Source organism: Callorhinchus milii, unplaced genomic scaffold (genome assembly GCF_018977255.1).
Source record: "Callorhinchus milii isolate IMCB2004 unplaced genomic scaffold, IMCB_Cmil_1.0 Scaffold11, whole genome shotgun sequence".
Lineage (NCBI taxonomy): Eukaryota > Metazoa > Chordata > Chondrichthyes > Chimaeriformes > Callorhinchidae > Callorhinchus > Callorhinchus milii.
In genome coordinates this window covers 11,234,364-11,257,929 of record NW_024704752.1, presented here as the reverse complement: position 1 = coordinate 11,257,929, position 23,566 = coordinate 11,234,364, and the positions used below count along the sequence as shown (strand labels likewise).

The 23,566-nt window shown below is 40.2% G+C and overlaps 1 protein-coding gene across 3 annotated transcripts in view; it reads right to left on the bottom strand.

Annotated features, from left to right (window-relative positions):
• Nucleotides 1–381: 381 nt before the first annotated feature.
• LOC103188800 (glypican-5-like) overlaps nucleotides 382–23,566 on the bottom strand; it is a 176,148-nt gene continuing 152,963 nt past the window's right edge. For all 3 annotated transcript variants that reach the window (XM_007909017.2, XM_042339023.1, XM_042339024.1), the window contains one exon: nucleotides 382–1,972. In XM_007909017.2, coding sequence (XP_007907208.2) covers nucleotides 1,764–1,972 — 209 coding nt within the window. In that variant the 3' untranslated portion in view covers nucleotides 382–1,763. The remainder of the gene's footprint in view (nucleotides 1,973–23,566) is intronic.

Sequence of the window (23,566 nt, the reverse complement as noted above, 5' to 3'; positions counted from 1 at the left end):
CCACGCCTCATCCTGGGGGAAGAGTTTGCTACTGGGTGGGATGCCTTGTTGGGGGTTACACCTCCTGTGGGCCCTGCCAGATGTGGTTGCAGAAAGATTCCAAGCCTCATCCTTCAGCTGGAAAAAACACAAAGAGAATAAAGGGCTTCACTGATCATCGGCTGGGCAGACACGGCTCAACATTGCAGATAAGCATTGCTGGCCACCACCCTTGAGGAGCTCTTGAACAGAAAGCTATCTTTTAGGTAATAGTTTGTGTAAAGTGTGGACTTGGGGTAAGAAGGCCTTCTCTAGTTCCACTCTTTCTTATGTAATGCACAAAGACACAGTTAGTCAATTCTTCTTTAAAAAAAACAAGTCAAATTTGTAACATGAGATTTCTTGCTTTGAAATAAAACTTTAATTAAACTTATTGCTTGATCCCCAAATTAATGTGAAAAGAGGGAAACTGTGTTTAGTAGTTGCTTTCCCTTCAGGAGTCTCTGTCACTAGGATACAGTTCCTCAAGTACTGTTAGCATCCTCCCAATGTGAAAGGCGCTTTACAAATGTAATTTTGTTGTTGTTGTTGTTGTGGTGGTGTTTATCAACACCTCCCCATCTCGCCCAAGTGAACAATCCTTATCTAGACGCATACTTCACGAGTGCTGAAGGCAGGCTATTTGTTTGACCACAGAAGACATCAGAGTGAAATGGGATGCTATTCTCACCCAAAGTCTACATGCACACTTTTCAGATGGGGTCACCAGGAGCAGGACCTCCGATTGAATTTTCCCTTCCCAAATACAGAAGTACTAAAAAGTTGAAGCATCCCTCCTGCCACCCTAGTAGAGACTGGCAAACTCAGCACAGACTAGTGGTCAAAATTGGAAACATAAGGATCTGTACGGCTCTGTTCCTTATCATGTAATCTTTCATTTTAAGACTAGGGTAAAAACAGATCCTCCCAAATAAAACAACTGAAGAAAAGTTCAGCAGTTGTATAAATGATTATTGGGGGCAGACTATGAACAATAAAGTGCTCCACTTAATATAGTCGAAACATTGCTGAATAGCTCAGTGGCTTATACTGTACAGAAAAGCAGTGCCTTAGAAATACTCTAAATGGGAGAATATAAGGGTTAAATTAAGCAAACTTTACTCTCCCCTCCCAATTTTTCTTCGTAAGGCACTAACTCTTGCTGGGATAAGGTTCCATCAGCACTAGCTGCCTGCAGTACCTAGTCAGGTACAAATTCCTAATGTGTGAGCCCAGATAGGAAGAGTTGATAACAGTGTAAGGCATCATAATCAATCAAGTCCTGATCCGATAACTTCAAGATACACTGTCCGAAAATGGTCATTGGACGGCTATCGGGAGTGGGAAGTCAAGTTGATTTCCACCTTCCCTAACTCAGACAGATTGTAGTCCATCTACTGCCACTCAGCTGATGTCCACAAAATTAGCTTACAGATTGAACCTTGGTGGAATTTGCTCTTAAAGTGATTAAGTACAAGTAGCCTGTACATCACTATTCATTTAATCCCTAAATCTACCTTTTTTCACAATTCATATACATTTTTTTTCCACTTGACGTATGTTGCGCGTTAGCTATGTCTTGCTTTAGCAAACCTTCTAGGGTGGTATATTCCTATAGTATATTGCAGCTTTCAACTATATTACAAGATCTAATGTGTTGCTCTGCCTCCAACAAAAAGCTGTATGTGGCCGCATGGAACTGTAACACTGTACATGTAAAGCTGGGTGAATGAACCCACAATGTATCACAACTGGAACAGCCAAGGACACAGCAGTACTAGTGTTATGAGCATTGTGGCAGATGATGGGATGAAGAAACTGGACGCAGTCCCTTGAATTGGGTTTCTTGCCTCTCTTGGAGTGGTGGAGACGGTGCTGGTTGAGGAATCCATCTTTTCTCCTTTCAGAATGTCTGGGACAATTCTGTCAATCACCCAAGGCTCTTTTGTCACATCTGAAAAGAGAAGATAGACCTGGACATTAGTAGTGACTCGGTTATACTAGCAAACCAATGCCTAAGTGGAAAGATGCAGTCTTGCGTAATTGGAAAAGAAGCTTGTAACCTTCGGTCTGAATATACGTGGCTAGTTCATCCATAGCATAATGGATCACAAGTGCAATGGCTATCATACAAGTGTGGCAAAGAATCTATTGAATCAAAATTGGATTTTCCATTCCTTCCCATTGACTTGAGGATGCTCTTGTGTGAAATTATCCTGTACAAACCAAGAAGTTGCCAACTTTCAATCAGGTCTATCTTGGATTAGGATTTGAATGCTACATTGGCCTCAGTACCCTTGGGGAAGGAAGTTGGGGTCGGGTGAGAGAAATTAACCAGTTTTCCTGCTCTTATCCAATCTGCCCTGTTTGTCTGGACTTTGGGTGGGAATAGCATTGGGTTTAGCTGTGATGCCCTTCACAGTTACATGATGCCCATTGTCTGGTGTTCAGATGTGATAACTGGTCACTTATGACTAGCGCCCATGGAACTGTATTCCAGCTGAAGTCACTGCCTTCGAGAGAGGAAAAAAGAACTTATACAAATGATACATTGTATAACTTCAAAGAGTTAAAATACTCAGTATCTCTAAAAGAAAGGGTCGCAGCATTTTTTCTTTCACCTAATTGCAGTTTGTTCCTACATATCAGGATCACAACTAACCACAAATGCTATTAAATTGTCAAGCAGTCATGCTTAGAACTTGCCAATCGTTACACAAATGAAAGCTAAGTATGGATTTTATCTCCGTCCTACAAACCACACACTTGACAAAAAATATTTTGGACTATCAACTTTTGTTCACTCTAACATAACCCTTTGTGTGCGAGGTGTCACTCACAGATGACAAATGATTTCAGTTCAGTGTACAAAACTGTATTCTGGTGCAATGGTTACTATGGTGGAAAGGGAAAAATAATTGGTATCTGGTACAAGCTAGGTAGCTGTCAACAACAACATGCATTTATAATATTTATATTATAGCGACCTTCACGCAGGGTAGTGTCCTGGAGCCTGTCAGTTCAGGTAAACAGACCTCTAATCGTCCATACAATGGTTTCTTGGCTAGCTCCATACAAAATAATTTCTGGCTAGCTCTGTATTCTATAAGTTGCTGACTATCCCTGTATACAATAAGCTCTAAGCTGTTTCCATACTCAACAGATTCCCCAGATAGGCCTACATTTCATACTTTTGCTTTGCAACAGTTACAGTTATGGACAATTGAAAAGGAGGAACATTATCTAAAATCTATAAATGTATCAAGAATATTTCATGAGCTTCTGATAAATTTATTGAACTTGAGAGACCTAATAACCATTAAGTGAATGTTTATTTCAATGTAATGGAGAGTGTGCCAGCAGTAAACATGTCACAGAAAATCCCTACCCTCTTCGTTATTCTCTTATTATCCTCATGGCAGTACATGCATTCTACACGGCAGAGAAAAACTATGGACGAGAAGGGATTCAGATGATGTCAAAACAATTAAGCAAAGCTTGAGTTGTTTTGAAAGAAAGCCAACGGGTTTCCTCGTTGATTCAGGTGGGAAAGCTACTGCTCAGTGTGAAACTAGGCCAGAGACGTCCCAGGTCTGATCTCGTTATTTAATCTCAGTCAAGGAAGCATTTTGGGTGCTCCAATTGGACTAACTGCCTCTGGGTTAAGCAGGAAAAAAACAGCAATGCCTCTAGCTCCCTATCATTATTCAGTAACCCCGGTGGACATTTAGTGAGGGCCTGAACAACTTTGGATATGATGCCTTCTCCACTAAAGCACTCAATTCTGGGTTCAAACAAAACTATGGCTCCATGAGTGAGGTACTTGAGCATGAATTGGCACCAGGAGGAAACTTGATCTCAGCATCGAGGAGAAATGGATAAATAGGATGATGAAGAAATGAAGAAACAATATATAAATCCCTGTGCAATTCCCGCTTCCCTCGAAATGGAGAAATAAATTTCCACACCAGTGATATCACTTGATAATTTATTCCATTTCCTCCGTCTCTCACACACACGTTGAATTAAATACAAAATAATCAACCTTCCTTCCCCATCGTTGAAACACCATGAAATAAAGTGCATCCCTTCTAATAGATTACATACATTTGTCTTTTCTGTCATAGACTCTCTCCAACTTGCTTAACGCCCTCAAGAGCGGTATGCAAAAAAGGATAGATCATGTTGAGGCATTAGCCCCATCATCACATTTCACTTCACCAATTTTGCTCAGTCATAGATTGTGCCGACTGAAGAAGGAATAGTCTGGAGGGAGCAAAATATACTATGGTTATATAGTTATATAATTACCTACAGCATAGAATACTTGCTTTACCTTGTAGGTAGGCCTGTTTCAGGCCACTCGTGTGACTATTGTTGTGGGTAGGATTGAAGGCAGCTCCATTCAGTTTAGCGGGATCTCTGACAGATCTGGGAAGCTATCTCTGGAGATGTGCATCCCTTGAATGCTCGGTTGTGGAGAGTGTACAGCAAAACGTTAGTAGTGACCTTTCCTTGGGTTAGGCAGCACTTGACAGGATCCCTGGCTGGTCAAACTTGCTCATCCCTTTAAAATAATGGACTTACCTGTGTAAGGTTATCTTGACTATCTAGGCCGCTAAAGCGAGGGTCCCTTGATTAGTGAAGGTATTGTTCATAAACATTTATTTTTCTCTATTTCTACTGGGAAAACTTGGAAGCAAAAGTAGTCCCTTCACAGTTTATTCTTTTGAAACAGTTGATGGAAATTTCCGCAAAGTTTCTTCCTGACCCTAAAGAATTGTTGAACAAAACTCTGCAATATCTCTCCAACTTACACTTCCATTATTCAACTCTGGTCGATTGCTTTCAACAATGACATTTCTCGGCCCAGCAGCATAAGATCCATTGCATTCCGTTGAGTATTTGATCATCTCAGCCCGTAATTGATAACTGCAGCTTAATTCAAGATCAGCAACTGTAAGATTTCTTCTCTTCAACCCCTGACAGTCTGACACTGTATTTCAGTCAACATTGCAAAGCCCCAACCAGTTGCAACCTCCCTTTCCAAGAAGCAAGAGAGACAGGAATATTTTCAGCTGAGTACTCTGGGAGTTGTAGATCATTTAGCACCACACAAGCGAAGTACTGAACTGTAGAGAACTATAGCTCCCAGGAGGTTACGTGTCATGTCAATAAAAAAAATCTTGTTGCAGAAATAGTATTGATTGCAAGAAATGTATTTAAATATGTATCCTCTAAACTGACTTCATACTGGATGATTGGTGTCAAACCAATAGAATGTATTACTCAGGATTTCTGATACATGTTTTACTCCTGGAATCACAGTGGATTCTCTCTCTCTCTCTCTCTGCAGCATAAATACAAAGGTGTCAGTCTGGCTCAATTGGTAGCACTCTTGTTTGGGAGTCAGAAGGCTGTGGGTTTGAGCCCCACATGAGGAGTGTGAAATCACAATCTAAGCTGAACTCTAAAGGAGTTCTGGGGACCTGCTACACTGTTGGAGGTGTTGTCCTTCAGATTAGACATTAAACCGAGGTCCCATCCAATATGCTTTAAAGCTCCCACAGCACTTCAAAAAGAGAAGGGAGTTTCTCCCGGTGTCAAGGCCAAAAATCTCCCAAATAAAATTGATCATTTACTTCACGGCTGTTTGTGGGACATTGCTGTGCGCAAATTGGCTGCCACATTCAACCAATACAATAAATACAGGAAAATCCTGTGAAGCTCTTTGAGACAACCCAATCAAGTGAGAAGACGCTATATCAAATGTAAGAGTTATTTTTATTGTGACTATTAACTAACATTAGAGGAGGATTATTATTATTATTATAAGCATTATTGAAATAACACCTACTACACTGGAAAAAGTGCTTCACACAAGAATTAAGTGGACATCTGAGTAAGTTAGGAGGTTAAAAACAGCATACATGGGCTAACTGTGATTTATTGAAGCCGTTTTAAATTGAAAGGATAGCTGGAATTTGTTCCTTTCAAACTTTCCAGAAATACGATCCATTTTTCAGAAAATATATATATTTTTAAAGAATGTAGCAGTATTAAACCTACTGTGAAACAAATTGACACATTATAAAAACACAGTGGAAAAGCCAAGTGTGGTCTTTTCAAACGCTAATTGAAAATGTGTGGTACTAATTAAAGGATGACTGTGGAGTTTGCAGTTTGTTCCTGATACTGACTGACACGACCAAAATGATTCTCTTTATTGACCTGTTAGACGTCGTACATTATGCTTTTTCATTTGCAGTAAACTATTAAAATCTGTTCATAATAACAACACTAATAATAGTGTCTGAAAGTCTTGAGAGTGAAATCACTGTGGGACATAAATTTATGGCTATAAAACAATCACTTCCATAACCCTACAGTGTAGACCTCATTCTTCATCTCCAGTCGTGCTAAATTGAAACATTACAAAATTGATCTCAATATTTAATACATTCACACTTAATTGAACTAACTCTTCACATAATTCAGATTTCAATTCAGATGAAAGATCACATCTGATCCTAGAATGTCCTTTCTCTACCTCTCATACTTTTATTTGAGATTTCCAATGTTCCGTGTAGTATTTTCCTGCCTTTCCCAATGGTGACAAATGGGTTTCACATATCCTGGCCATCCACAGGTACACCAAGCAGATATCCAACGTTAATCCTGATCTTATCCAACATCCACACAAATTAACATTACAGAAGAGGTCATTTGATAGCAAGCATGGGAAGAAACCCTGACTGAATTTTTCCCCTCCGAGCCCAGGGACACTGAGGCCATTATGGTGATCTTACTATTGATTTAGCTTGGATCTAACTCTGCAGATCAAAGGTCAATCCTGTGACCTCATGTGTAGCTCCATTGCACCTAAGTTGTGTCTTTGCCAACTGATCCATTAAGGGTGCTCTGCAGTCTTTTCTCTCTCTCATGTATGTCAGATCACCTTCACAATTGTGAAATGAAATTTAGCTGAAAGCTTCAATTAAATTGGTGATTTTATACAGGGATTAGTGTAATATATTGCAGTAAACATGAAGAGCCTGTGGATGTGTGGCTTGTTTTAGTACTCTTTACACTTACACCACAACTATCTCATACCACATCTGAAACATGACAATCCATGCTGAGATCAGTAAAATCAGTACACACCCTGGGATGTTTCTGATCTGTTCAGCAAACTTTTACACGGTAGTGAACCTACCAGCTGGGCCTTTGGTTTGATTACTGGCTCTGTTCAATTACACATATTATGCTCCAAGGGCTGATCAGAAAATAATGATTTTCCAGTATTATTTGATCATTGCCTCACATAGGCAATGGCAAAATTACATGAGATGCCAACAAGGTGTCTTTAGGATGGAGTTTCATGAAGTCCTCAACATGGTTGTTTGGGAAGGTGAGGTTCTTATCCTGAACCTTTCAATGGATAAGGTTTCCTTCCTTCATTGAGAACATGGAATTATTTTGCAGTCCCTTCAATACTGCAGAGCAAACATGTACTTTACAAGCAAGGACTATCGTGGTGCACTTTATGGTAAGGGATACTAAATGGCCAACAGAACTGGTATTTCTTCTCTTGAACTCAAGTTCAATTATAAAAACCCTGAGATCAAATAATTAAACACAAGCGGGAATGAAGCCTACACTTTTACTATACCTTTATACACTGGAGTATCAGGGGAATGGAAACAAGTTTCTAAACCAAATCACAAATGTCAAGAACAGCAAAACAAAGTATGATAAAGATCACTACAGATGATTTTACAAATTGCTGGCCCTTTGTGAGAAGTCCCATCAGAGTATTCTGTATGGGAACAAGTATGGTTTCCTCTCTTATCCAAGTTAAAAATATATATCACACAGACACTGTGCTGATGCAATGCAAAATGTATCATTATTAGTCCCTGGCCAATACTCCAGTGCATTTAAAACAGAAAATATTTTTGCCTGTTCAATATCAGTCTATGGGAGAGCATAACAATGATTTCTCAAATGCAAGTCTGTACATGGTTTGCAACATTAAATAAGAAAACATGCTGCATTGCTAAAAAACAAAAACCTATTTGTGCCGTCTCACTTGACATTAAATGTCCAAACAATTTGATGCAGCATCGCTTGGCAATAAATAACCAAATTAGGCAGAAAAGCCTTAAAGTCTAAATATGTGCCTTATATTCTTTGTCCTGTGTTTCATTTTTTACATTTGTATAAACAAGAAAAAGCAGTTTTTGTTCTCACATATGTTCCTTTGACTTTGGAAGTCACGGAAGCACGAGCAACTGAGAAATGTTCTCTTTCAAAGAAGCTCACAAATTGATGAATGCTACCAATATATTGCTAACTCTACTTTGGGGGCTTACTAAGCTATCCTGCGGTCTATTCTGTGAGTTATTTAAACCATTTGTAAACACATGTCTGTGGGGGAAATTAGTCATGTATTTAATTCTTAGTTATGTATTTAACAACCAATGGGAAAGAATACATCTGCTCCCATAACTCCCATAATACATATTGTGCGCACAATTCATCTTCTATAAAAAATTTGCACAACTTTCATAATACATATGGTTTCATACAACTATCACAATAGATCCTAGTTACAGTGATGCGATTATTTCTTAGTGGGTCTATTACTTGGAGTTGGGTTACTTTCTAAAGATTCACTCCACACAATTCTTCCTCCCCTGTAGAACCCTACTTGGAGAGGAGATGAAGGTTTTACAGTATGGGCGCATTCAAACAGAGTTTCATCTCTGTTTCAATGTGCCCAGAAATAGTTTCAAGCAACTACACCAAAAAGGCTAAACAAAAAGCCCTTTTCAGCACAGTTACTTTTATTCCATCTTTCCGGGCTGGATAAACATGGAGTGTCCAGAGAGGAAAGAGACAGTTCTCTAATCCAAACAATACTGATAATTGATCTGCTTTGTCACAGAGACTTTAATTCTCCAGCCAATGTGCCGGCCAACAAAAAAGGTCACTTCCCTTTAAGTGAAAGCAGGAGAACAACCTTCAGAAAGTTATTAAAGTAAATTAAAGATAAATCACTCTAATAGGTGCACTTGGGCAGCTCCTTGGCTCCCTTTTGTGCCGGTCATTATCTTCTGCTGCAGTGAATACAGCTCTTATTTTATCTCATCTTGCTGACTTCAGCGCTCTCGAACTACCTGATTAAATTAGTATCTCACTGGGGTGCAGCCATTTCCCTTTCTCAGTCAACCATGTTCACTTTTGTAATGTGATTGCTCTCTATAAATCAGCCTGGCCGAAAAGTTATTAATTCATTTATTTTCTCCTGTATTGACCCAATTGAAGCTAAAGCTCTGATGAAGTCTGGTTAGGAATTACCACTGGCTGCTGAAGAAGCCTTTCCCCATCACCCAAACAATGTTCGTGTGCCTGAGGTCTCATTGCTGCACCAAATATTTTCATGAAATCCTTTGTCAGAGGCATTGAGAATAATAAGTTTCTAACTCTCATTCATATCTCAAGAGAGGATGTTTTGTCAAGGCAGTTCAACTAATGTGCAACACAGTAACCGAAAGCAGGTTTCAGGTAACTACAATACCAAGGCCCTTCTAACTGTGTTACTTTTTATTTTCTCCCCAACAGCTCAGTTGGTAAATGTACTATCCTTTTTGGAACTAAGAGACCAAAAAACATCTGGAGGAACATAGCTTCTAAATTGAGATTGAATTTAAGCATTTCCTAAAATTTTGCACAATCTTAAATGTTATGATAACTGTCTTAAGGCTAAAAGGAAGAGGAAGTTTGGTGCTCAAATGAGGCCCAGATTCAATCATTGGTCTGTGAGACGAAAGAATACAGAGGGTGGTGAGAATCTGGAACTCACTGTCTGAAGTAAAAGTATCACAGAAAACTTGAGTGAGGAGGGAATAGAGGGGTATAGGAAAAATCAATAGGCAGATAAGAGGAGAACAAATAGGAGGGGTGGGGGCTTGTGTGGAGAATAAACACTAGCAATAAACACTTGTTAGGCTGAATCGTCTGTGTCATATCAGTCTATGTAAATGGCCTGAGTTTCTCAGGATAGGTTGAGAACCATTAGCTGAAGTTCTTGGTCTGACTGCTATCCAGTGACCTCTGCTGGAAAGTGAATGGTGAGAACATAGGGAATGTACAGGATTGGATTCAGTTCTAGTTCCTTCTCTCATTTCCCTCCCTCAAATGGAGAAACATCTCTCAAGACAGTCTAGGCTCAGGGAAGGAAAATGCCAGATGGATGAGTTGCTGGCAATTGTGGAACTCTACTTCTGAACTTGTCATCACTTTCAGAGGTAGAGGGAGAAACATTGGGAGAAAATCAGAAAGCCAATTGGTGCAATAATTAGAATGCAGAGAAAACTTGAGTAGCTTAAACATTTTGTTTCTGGTACATATGACTGAACTGTATGGTGACTAATCTTGGTGTATAACATGCATTTGTTGGGTTGAATGTGACTGGATTGGATACAGAAGTTTGTTGAAAACTGCAATAACCTCCTTAACTGTTATGACTTTTCAAGGATGAAGCCCCAAGGGTATTCACAGCATTTGTCAGTTTTATGGATGATCAATCACTATTAAAAGATTCAAATCCTTTCACAACTTCAGAATCAATTACTGACAGGGCTCTTCGACGATCCGAACCTTCTCAGCGCAGGGCACAGACAGCGCGCTCTGGCATGAGACAAGAGGATCCATCATCTGCCTCACAAGGTCACTGGTAATAATCTCTTCATTCCGCCCAATATCTGCCCAGCAGATGTCTATGCAAATAAAAGCTGCAGTTACAATTGGACTCAGACTCCCTGGAAAATATCAGCTAGGGTTCCTGCTCTGATATGTCAGGATATTACATTACACAGATTCTGAGCCCAATTGTAGCACCCTACTGCAACCATCTGAGCTAGATATGGATACCTCAGCACAGACTGAGCTTGGAGTTTCTGGAAGCGCGTGACTCAGGTTTCACGCTAGTTAGTGCCTTTACCAACTGAGCAGTTAGAGGGGCTAAGACATCATCTTTAAATGTTAATACTGGAAAATGTTGCTGGGAGACACTGCAGCTTTCAATTGCAATTTAAATGGGTTAAGACTACACACTGTTTGGCTACTTAGTTAAGCAGTAACTGAAACCTTCACCTTACATCCTCTCTTTTAGTGCTGAAAAGGCAACCTTGCGTTTTTGTTCGGATGTGTCTGCAGTTTCGAAGCACACTGAGGAGATCAAAGAGGGGTTGTGTGGTCCATGTTTACATGAGAACAATTGAGAATTGGATCCAGAACTGAAACACATCAGAAAGTTGTAAGTTTGCTTTTTCTCCTGATTGAAATTGAAGCAAAAACACAGAACACATTGTAGATCAGGAGAGAACGTCCTAGACAGATCAGTCCCACACCAATCAAAACCTAATTCATTTTAATTGAAATAAACCAGATTTATGTTCTCTCTGTAATCAGTTTGTTCTTTGTTTGTAGTGTGGCTTAAACGTCTTTTTACAATTAACCTCACAAGCTGGAGACATAACAATTTGGAGTATCAAATGGCTTTGAGTTGGGGGCAGGCTGGGTGTGCATTAAGAGGAAAGATGTCAGGGCTGAGGAATGGAATCATTTCTTTCCTTTTGATCCAGTATGAGCACAAAGCACTCCTGAGTTCAGTAGATGGGGGTAAAGCTCCTTCTGCTCTATCCCAGTTTCAGAATAGTACCTTCTATGGCACAATTGTGACATTTTTGCACTTTACTTCGCAGTCAACCTGCTGGCCTGTCAGCGAGGCGACCAACTGAGTTCCGAAAAACAAAACACAATTTTATAAAGTGGTTCTAAAAATGTTTAGCAGTGAAGTCAAAGCTTGATCTAGTTAGATTATAACACCACTCGATCTCACTTGGCCACATGTCACCGTGCACGCACTACAACACATAGTTAACCATTTTGAGGAGTTTCGGTGTTTTACTGCTGCCACAGTGCGATGCAAATGTGAACTTTTGAGATTTATTTTTGTTGTCCTAAAAAAAAACATTTCCTTCCCATCAGTGGCTTCCCAATTAGCTCTGCTATCAATAGCCGTCAGTTGTGATGGAATAGACGTTCTGGCTCACCGACTGAAGCAGTCACAGTAAGGCAAAAAATCTGTTTCGGCCCTTGGTAAAAATGATTTGCAAATAAATATAGTTTTCTGCTTTACAGACTCCGGGACTCTTCTGTGTCTCTTTAAATAGGGCTATTTTTGAGGATGCATCTATCACTTCAAAGTCCAAAGACCAAATGGATGGTAAGTGGCCAACTTCCCTGTCTCAATCTCAGAGTACCATTGTGAGCTTCAAATCCCTATTACCTTTTATATAATAAATCAGGATGTTAACAGGCAAAGTAAGTCTAAATGATCATTAATTCTCTTAATATATGAACATAAAATTATTCACATTCTGTGACTCCAAAATAAAACTTTCTTTTGTCAGCAGCAAATAAATGTGCCTTTTTAAATAAAATATGGAACTCCACAAACAGTCTGGCTCCCTTCCTTCCTTTCCAATGTTCTTTCCTGCTCGACCAACTCATCCTCAGGTACATTTTCATGGATGGCCAGCTGAGCTCAGGGTGATTGCTAACCAGTAACCTCTGCTGTAAAGGGCACGTACATGTCTGTGCGTATTGGGAGATACCTTTATTTGTTCAATCGTTTGTCCAAGCTCACTGTCGAGACACACATGACAAATGGTTACTTAACCAAGACACTGGAGGGTGTCTGGCACCTGTTCAATCCAGCATAAACCACACAGTGATAAAAGAAGAAAATTTAGGAGAGGAAAAGTGAAAATAATTATGACTCTTGGTTTAATTATTCACAAACCAAACATCACAGAAATATTCTCTCTTTCCTGGATTTCCCAGCTCTGTGCAATGTGAGTCTGGAATGATATGGGACTGGGAAGCTCTTAATTCCTGGGAAGCTTTATATACTGCAATGTCCCTTGAGTTCGACTGAACCAATTGCTTCAGCATTTTTGCATGAGGCATTGCCCAAGCATTTATCATGCTTAAAGATTATTGCAGCCCTGTTGCTGTGAGTAACTGTATTAAAATTGTATGAAAACACATCAGGGATAATAGCTAATGAGGGTCATAGGCTGAGATTGTGTCCTCGTTTCACAAATACACAAATGGATGAGACCACATAGAAATTATTTCAACCACTAACTAGGTTAGCAATTGTGAATATGTGTCTCTGTGTGTATCTGTACCTGGCCTGATGGGAGTTTGTGTGACTGTGAGTCTCTGTGCTTCACATCGCCACTACTGCAGCAATACTCAACTCAGCTGCTTCTGGAATCTACTGAACTTTCTACAGCATTACAAGCCGAGACATGTCTGATGTACAGGTACAGAGCACTTGCCCATTTCAGGAGCAAAAGAAGAGATGGCAGGTGATTATAACTGAAATGAAAAAGCTAGTTTTAAAATCCAATCCTCCGATCAACAACAACAACAAAATTACATTTGTATAGCGCCATTCTGATCGGGAGGATGTCCCAAGACTCTGGACAGTTGGACCTGAGCTGGGAATTGGGATCGGGGAGGGTGGAGGGCACGGGGGAAAGCAGGGTGATTGCAAGTACGGTCGAAGATGGGTCTTGAAGGAGGCAAGGGAGGGGGCGAGGTGGAGGGACTGCAGGATGGAGATCCAGAGGGTGGGGGCAGAGAGGCAGAAGGTCTGCCCGCCATGATCAACCTGCAGAACTCCTCCAAAATCTCATTTCCAGCACTGACGTGTACCTCATTTTCACTTAAAAAACACATTTCAAAACAAAGCTTCCCACTTACTGAAATCAGCATTTATTGGTGTTAAGAGTTAGTTAGCAGCCTGCCTGGAATCATGCTACCCAATGATTTGTTAAAATGCAAAAATGCAAACATTGTAAAACTCCAATTTTTATTTCAGGGGAGGTCTGGAGTGAGCCTGACTGTGAGACCGATTGAATAACCAGCCAGTATTCAATGCAGTGTCACGTACCACAATTGCGAGCATGTCCACTTGGGCTTGGGGCCTTTCGAACTAGGAATTGACATCTTCAGGAGCAGAGGGGGAAAAAAAGAGGTGAAGAAAACCAAAAAACTGAAAATATTTCATAACGGGTTTTATGTGAGGGCAAATCAAAGGCGAGCACTGACTTGAGCCCTGACTCACCCCTCTATGATACAGGCAGCACACGCACTGCTCAGTGTAGAATTGGGCCATATTGGCCAGGGAGATGCCAGGTTTGATCTGCAGACTGCGCTGAGTTTGCTGATCTCAGTTGAATAGCAGCAGGAGTGCTACAAATAGTCTCCATGTCTCTGAACTAGGGATAGACTTTTCAGCCAGAGTTCCAGCTCCTGATTTGCATAGTATGAGCCAATGAATGAATATTGTTATGCGTGTTAGGGTCTATAATCCCAGGAGAGACTCAGCTGTTTCACCATTGCTGGGCCCACCTCACAAAATTAAAGCAACTTGGAAATAATTCCCTCATACACAGTTGTTTTTAAGTTGCCATCATTGTACATTCTGTACAGATTATTATTTCTTTTTGAACTAGGCCTGAAGAATTATACAAGATAAACAGGGCATTTCGCATTGTATACATATATATATATAAATCTATTGCAATTATTAAATGCACTATGCACAATGTGGAATGGAGTGGAAGAGGGTAAGCTCCCAGGTTGAATACCAGGTTTTTTTTTGTGAGTCAGCTGATTCCAACTAGAGAAATAATGACTATGCAAATACCACCAAAAACCCTGGAGGAGGAAGGGAAGGGAAAAAACATTATCCAGGGTGGTGCTCTAATTTGGCAAATTAGTAATTATTGCTGTTATTGGAGGATGTGAGGGTGTAGTGAAGACAGGATTAAGGTTTGGCTTTAATGCTCCTTTGTTCAAATAGTCGCTTGATATTCACTGAATGTGCTCCCAACTAATACAAATTTTCTTTGAGCATCCTTTATGTGATTGCGAGTTCCTGTTCACTGCATAGATTCCCTTCAATATCAATACAAGGCAGCAGTGTTAATACAAAGCAATAGAGGGTACTGTAAAATCTATATCTGAGTTACAAATAGACACTGTGCTAATGGATTTCTAATAAGAGAAATATAGTACAAGATTTAACAGAATGACAGCAAGGCAGCACAATGTGCTGATGGGATTTATTGAATGATTTATTAGTTTATGAATCTGTGCTCATCAAAATGCTGGCAAAATATGTTAGAACATTTTTTCAATTTTGTCATCAAGTTCTCTGACACAGAACAGGTTGTAGCCAGAGTGAAGCTCCTTTCCAACAGTGGGCTTTAACCCAAGCTTTGGAAAAACATAGACCACAATGGTGAAACAGCCCAGTCTCTTAGAGATGATAGACTCTAGCATCCAGCAGTATTTATTTGTTGTCTCATGTTACACAATGTTTACACAAATCAGGTACAGGAACCCTGGCTGAAAATTCCTGGCAGCGTTAATCATGTCATTTATAACCAATAAAAAGCATAATGCAATCTGTGTATCGCTGGCCTGAACCAGCATCTTAACTCTGAGCCTGTCGTGGCCAGAAAACAATGGCAACCAGCAGTACCAGAGGAAACAGGGGGGGTCAGGGGCATTTTGTTGGCTGCCTCTGACACTACTACCATCCCGCGAGGCAGCGAGGAAACTTACCAGGATCTCGGAGGCAACGTTGCCATCTCTTTAGTAATGTGGCATTATAAGATCTCACTAGTGCCCATCATGGTTGTTCTTTATTGGCAATAACAATAAATCTCCTCCTTTCAATATTGCAGATTACTTAAAATCAAATAGCTGGAACAATCAATGGGATATCAGAACGCTTGGGCCAGAGCCTGGGATGCTCAGAGCCCCTGGTGCTTCATAAAAAGGATTATTAGAAGTAGTTAACAGAGCTTATGATCAGTTCATGATAAGAGAAGAAGAGCCTGGGTTTAAAGGAGAAAAACAGGTCCATGGATGAATAACGATGTTTATTGTGATACATATTAAGGCATCTCATTCTGCTCTAGACTTTAAAAGGTTGCACTGGCATTTGTTTTGCAGGTGCCTCGAACTTATTCATCTCATGATCCCTTTGTATGTGGTGATTCAATTCTGCAGAACAGGAATTTTTGCACGAAATGTGTCAGTGTTTACTGCACCTACTGAGTCAGCTAACTTTTAGTAATGTGGACAACCGGACAGTCGTGTGCTAAAGTGAATTGAACATCCACAAGGCATTTACCTTTTAAGCGAACCAATGTTATAAAAGTATGTTTTATAACGCCGGGTTCCATTGTGAGCAGTCTTGCGGTACAAAGTGCCCAGCCAGCTGTGTAAAGCTCGCCTGACATGAAAGGTACTATATAAATTGTATTGTAAAGTGGGTAATCATCTAGCATGATGATGCTTGGGACACCCTCAGCTTTATCAGTATTCATCGCTGTGAAGTAATAACTCATTCCTAGACATCCATACCTGTCAAATTCACACCAAACAAAATAAACCAATGCTGATATGCTTTTTTCCAATCATCAGAGTGAGCCAAGGCTGGCTTTGAAGGAAGTTTGTAGGGCCTCATTAAAAGTGTGGCTATCACTTTGTCTGCTGCCAATAACCCTGTCTTGGCTGCCACTGAGAGCTGGCAGATCGATCTCTACCCGTAGTGTGTTAAGCTTGTAGTTTCTGATCCCTTGAGATTGCAAAGCATACATGCAGTTAGGGAAGACTGAAAAATTTATTCTGGAAACATTCCTCAAGTAAGAGTCATATAAAATGCCGAGATATTGTACCAGTGTGAGCTAACTCCTGCTGCATGCTTGTCTGAGCCCTTCGTAGACCCGCCCCATAAAGGAGGTAGAGATGGTTATAAAAGAGGCTTCTTTGTGTGAAATTAAACTTCTACTAATAAAGTTGAGGCTTTAAATGCTGATACCTGACTGGCGCCTTCAAGCACTTTCAACTCATATCATTTTATTCCTCTGCTCCTTAAGGCCTTCTGAACCACATCCCATAAATTAGAGTTCCTGACTAATTGTTAGAAAGTCGCAGTGCTCCATGCTGCGTTGAGCCTTTCCAACAATTGTCTCGAAGCAGAATTGAAATACACTGAGACTACACTTTATATAAATTCTGTAAAGCACTTTGAGACATCCTCCTGGCATGAAAGGCGCTATGTCAAATGCAAGGGTTATTTTTATTTTAGTGAGGTTAACAATAAAGCTGAGGTCTGTCTAAAGTACTTTGATTCCACTCATTACAATGGCAGAGCTGACATTTGATGTATTGATGTATAGCACAAAACACACAAAGATTGAATGGAGATTGAAATTGTGACCTCAGTTGCCAGTAGCAAGAGACATATTAGAACATTGAAACTGATTCCTCGTCTTGCCTCAGTGAGTACATGTATTGTCTGGTATGGCACAGAGCTGTACACACCTGGAGAACCCAAAGTTCAATCCCTAGCTTGTGCTGAACTATATACATATGGTGCTGAACTATATACATATGAAACCAGGGTCATATGATTCATTTCAGAGCAAAGAAGAGTCACAGAAAAAAAAACTTTCCATTAATCATTTCTCTCTTCACTCCATTATCTTGACCAATCTCCCGGTCAACAATCCTCCAGGTTCATCAGATATTCACCTCGTGTCTGATTTTTGGATCTTATTGGTGCAAGTGGCTGCTGCCTTAGTTTTCAAAAACCAGTCAATTCCCTTAACAACAATAACTTGTGAAGCACTTTTGGACATTTTAATGTAACACAGCACCATAAAAATCCAAGTTCATTACATCCTTATTATTATTATTCATCCACACTTAAGACTTAGCTCCTTGCTCTGAAACAGATAATTTAATTTGAGCAAAATATAAAGTAATCTCTGTACTTGAAATAGCTCCAACTGTTCATTGTTAAATTTTGGGATCTAGGACTTGAAGGTTTATAACGTTTGGACAGATGGAAACAGGCCAATGAAGTAGGGCACAAATGGATAGTCTCCAATTTAATTGCTTCCTGATGGGGTTCATTTCTAGCTGGTAAACTGGACCTGAGAGCTAACAAGCATCCTCATCCTATGACAACAGAAATGAATCGAGCTGGCCATGATAATGGCTGAGTCATTACACTTGCTGCGAGCAGTGTCATTATTTTATCAGTCATGGGATAAAATTAGAAATTCTATTCATTTGATTATCCTCCGTGAATCACTCTCCGAGAAATGCTTTGTCCTCCACCATCTCTCAACATAATGAGCAGTGGAAACATGTAAAAATGTGATCAATAAAACCAAGTTTTGTGACCAGGCCCCCCCCATCCCCAACCCTTCACTCCAACGTGAAACTGTGCCATACAGACCAGGAAGTACCTAGCTGCGTTGAGTTGTTTGTTTTTACTTGGGTGCTCCAAGGCAAAATATCTGCTGGATTTCAGAACTCGACTTTGATTTCTCTTAAGGTCAAATTGTTCACTGATCTTCATTGATTGGACTCATATGAATATGAACTATGAGGGCAGGATACCAGTTTAATAATTCTTATGAAATTGTATCCTAGCATGAGCCAAGAACTTCAGGGCAGGAGGGGAAAAGCATTTTAAACAAACAGTAACTGCATTTCATGTACAATAAATTGGTCATTTTCAATCTACGACTGTTTGTGGGCCATTGCTGTGCGCAATTGGCTGCCGCGTTCGCCACAAATATACAGTCAATTCACTTTACAGATATTCTGTGAAGCGCTTTGGGATGTCCTCCCAACGTGAAAAGCGCTATATCAAATGCAAGGATTATTATTATTATTATTATTCCTGGCTGCCTATTCCCGTCTCAAACACACAATAACCCGTAACTAATTATAGTGCCACCACAAAACTGAAGTCAGCAGTGGTTTGATGTTGAGAAGGTTTTAAAGATGCCGTCCGGTGTGGAGGGCGCTATATAAATCCAAGTTGTTGTTGTTTTAAAGGTTTGATGTTGAGAAGCTGAACAGCTTCAGATGGAATGGAGCTGGAACCAACAACAAAAAACCTGTACATTTCCTAGCTCTGTCACTCTACCCTTTCACTTGTAATCAACAGGCCTTTAAATCTGAAGCTTGGTGTCACCAAATCAACAACGTCTGAATTTATCTCATCTTCTTTTCAACCCCGATGATGTCCTGAGCTACATCCCTGGCCCTCAGTTTCTTAATTAATAATTGCACACCCAAGGACCATCCTTCCTTTGCAGTAATATAGCAATACAGTAAAGAAAATAATAAGGAAAATAGTGAGCAAATAAAATCACTCTCTTCTATGCCCTTGATTAATACCTTGCCTTAATTCATGCACAATCTATCCAGCCCTTGTCTTTGTCCCAAGGCCCTTGCCCTGCTGCATGAAATTTATGAGGCTGAGCTCATAAACTGTGAGGCAACAGCCAGCAAATCGAGATGGATGAGAGCAAACAACTTTATTTATCATCTGGAAGCTGGCGACAGAAAACTATTAGGCATGAAATAGTGAAAACTGTTCTAATGCATGTGACATCGCTTTCCCTGTCTAATATCAGTTGTACAGCTGTCCCTGACAGAAGTGTCTGCTGTTTAAGCTAAATTACCACCCCTGTGCCATGGCTTAATGGATATTTCTTCCATGATTAAGATACCATACATTTTCTCAGTGTAATTTATGCAGTCCCTGCACTCTCCATTGCTGGGACTGGTGCTTTGACATATGCAAAATGGGAATCACTTACCAACCTGCCATCTATATGCACTGACCAGTTGACTGACTGTCTGACCTATATCATTCACAGCTAAAATCTGCCCATTTTGTTGCTTCTGCAGCACTCCATGCTGGATGAGCTGCATGTCCTTTTGATTGGGTCGATTTACTCCTGAATACTGATTAAGTCCTGCCAAATGATAACTGCAAAATGCTGAAATACACCGCTGTCAAATTCAGTGGCCACTGACCACATGTCTACACACCTTTGAGATGTTTTGACGCGATAAGGCGACAGAAAATCCATTTCAATCCTGCAAATTGAAACGCAAGTAAATTCATCAATGTGGAAGTGGCAACATCCGAAAAGCCAAATGGCCGAATGTGGCCACTGGTAACTCTGCGCTGCTGTAACACAACAATCTCAGCTAAGGCCGGTCAGTGATGTGGTCAGGATCCCTGAACAGTAATTCTCCTTTTGGGGCTGTCACTGCAGGTTAGCCTTCAAACCCACTCAGCTTTCAGCTATACTACAGGATGGAGTTTTACATTTTGGAGTGGGGCAGGGAAGCCAAAGAAAGTCCAGAATCCCACTGTGCCAATTGGTTACAGAGCAACATAGCTAATAGTTGGGAGCCAAGGACAAGCTGGCAGCTTAGACTGAGTATAGATCAGCAGAATCAGGTGCTTCAAGTGAAGTATTGGCAGGCTATGCAGGAGGGGCGATAAAGGAGGAGGAAAATCACAGCCAGACCATCCAACCCTATTACAACATCATGTGCACTTTCGAGCAGGAGCTCACCAAATAGTGATCTGGAGAGGGATTGATATTCCTCCACCTAGCCTAGGAGGACAGAGAGAAACTATGTTTAAATAGAGAAACTTAGTGGAAGGGCCAGATTTTCAGAACTACAAGCAAGGTTGAAAAGAGAGAATTGAAGACAAGATAAATTGAGAAGTTATTTGTTGGTAACATCAGGCTTGGATTTTTACAGTTGTTTCATTGCAGTTGGAAGGGGGGGACTGAGTTAGTAAGTATTCCACTGCATCAAGCTGCAGGGAAATAACAAATTAGAGGAGGAAAAGGTCCAATGAGTTTTGATATCAGTGCAATGAGGATGCAATGAGGTGGATGTCATATATGTAGCATAATTGATATTAGAAGGAAGAGAAGAATGTTCACAAGTATAGTAAATGTATTGAATAGAGAAAGACAAAATAAACTTCTGACGAAAGGTCATCGTCCTGATACATTAACTCACTTTCCTCTTATTTCAGATTTCCAGCATCTGCAGTATTTTGTCTTTTGTTCAAAATAAAGTAGTGGATCTCTCAGTGGTGAGAAGAGTGATACATCAGATAAGAAGTACCCCATTCCATCATGGGTGAGATAACTGAGAAAAGACTAGCGTTGATTCTGCCTGTTCTTGGTGCTGACGTGGCTTCAAGCCAAACCATGTGGTGCATCTAATAGGAACCAACAGGTCATATCAGAATCCATAATGCTAACTGTCTACAGTAACAGTTGTTTCATACTGGTATCCCTGTTAAATAATCCTTTATTATTCTGCCAGAGTTGACAATCCAATTTTCCCTCAACATTTGTTATCGTTGAAAAGTGATAAATGCAGCTTGTTTATTCTGTGACCTTGTGAATCTTAGAATTTCTGAACGAGAAAAAAAAAGCATCAGAATTATAGAGCTTTGGCTCCACACAGATAAATGATAATCACCGCATCTCTGGCCTCAGAGAGGGAAAGCAATTTTCTGTTAATTATTTTGTGTGTTATTATTCCTGAAATTGCTTCTCTTTAATCAATGGAAAAGAAGAATGATGGGACCTGAGCTCAACCAGCGGTTGCTTGGCAGCGGCTCAAGGAACTTTGGAAATAATGCTGGCTGTGCACAAATACCACTGCTGTTATTTTCCATTCATAAAGGTCAAAAGACAAAACTAACTGGAAACTGGATAGGAATCCAGTTTTGACAGATTTGCTGAAAGCCTGACTCTATGGTGAAAGGGTTCCATGCAAACAGGCTGAATCCAGCCCTTGGTGAATCATGGGATCATGTCAGAAAACTGTCCTTTTAACACAACACAAGATTGGAACAAGAGGGGATGAATTTAAATCGGGTGCTGAAGTCTGCACATCCCTGTTTTGAGGTTGATCTCAATGGAAAATCGAATTGCTGTTAAAATATTGTTGATTGATCCCAATATTTCACCCCTTAAGATGTTGCTCCAAAAAACAAATTTAGCACTGAAATGGGACATAAGCAAACTAAGATAGCCATCTTCTTGTTGCAATCTACCAAAAATACGCTAACCTCTTATTTTCTTTCTCTCGGTAGGCTACAAATTTTGGATGTTTCTTTGAATTAAAAGTAGGATTGGTCCTTATTGATAACGTAAACCCATATGGCAAATTTAACAAGTGTAGTTACATCCCCAAAGTTTCAGAGGAAACTACTTTTCTGTCAGTACCTTCACTGAACAGCAATGATGGACCTTTTAAACTAAGTATCCTTTTCCCTGTGTGGATCTCCCCTCCATATCCGGTTGTAGTTCCCGTTAAGATAACCAAGGAACATGTATTTCCGTCGTTCATCAGAAATCTAGAGCTGGGAGGATGGAGTCATTCCCTCTGCCTTAGATAATAATAATCCTTGCATTTGGTACAAGTGCCTTTCACGTCAGGAGGAAGTCTCAAAGTGCTTCACCAGTTGTACTGTCTCTTTGTAGGGAAAGTTATATTGAGCTGTGAAGGCTGGTGGGATGGATGTTGGAGAAGAGATGAGGGTGAACGAATAGTGAACAGAACTGCAGACCAAGTTGTACGAATGGAGCATTCTTTTAAGTAGGAGCAATCTTCTGACTCTGACTGACCGCCCCAGGGCTACGAAACATCTGGGATTATTTTTTGCTTCAGCTGCAGAATTTCATAGTTCAGGTAATATATTGTTATGTCCTATGACATCATTCCCTCAAGGCACTGTTTGTAGATAACTCCTACAATTAATGCTGTTGTTGTTCAGTGCAGAACGCAATGTACAGGCCAGTGCATCATTACCACAAAGCAAAACAGAGGAAAAGAAACAGCGTCAATTTTGCTGCAAACCCCACTCGTTATTTTCTTTTAATGGCTCCAAGCTCAAGAGGAATTAACAATTAAATTGGTGTTAAATGAAGGAAGGTTATCAATGGTTTACGACAATAATGATTTTTTTTATCTGATTCTGTGATGATGCATTGGTAAATTGCTGTGATGAACTGGTTGGGCTGTGACTAATCCATAATACGCTTTCATTATGTTATCTTTCAGTGGAATGGATAACTCAATTTTTTTTCGTAAAATAAAGATTTGTTTTAAGCACCAGAGTTTGAACCTTTTGTCGTGCCTTGAGCCGACTGTAGCTAGAGCATCCTGAGGGTACACAGAGAATTTCTGGAGGAAAAAGAAGCAAGCGTGAGAAGCACGTATACTGATTCTGTGACACTGACAGTCTAGTTATAAGGGATTGAGGGAGCATCAGTCTTCCCCCCACTGACATTAAGGTTAAAAATGGAAGAGAATCGACAACCTCTGAAGAAAGATCGTTCTCCAACTTGGTAAAATCGTAACACTAAATGGAGCTAACTGCAATCACGAGGAGAGTAAAAATTCCTGCAACGGCTAAATTACAAAAAGCTTTGTCTTTTGTCATTTCCTCCGGTTTGAGGTGATTCCCATGATTACCACCTGATTCTGTTAGATTGACCAAAGGTTTCTTAATGCAAGCTGGACTCACTCG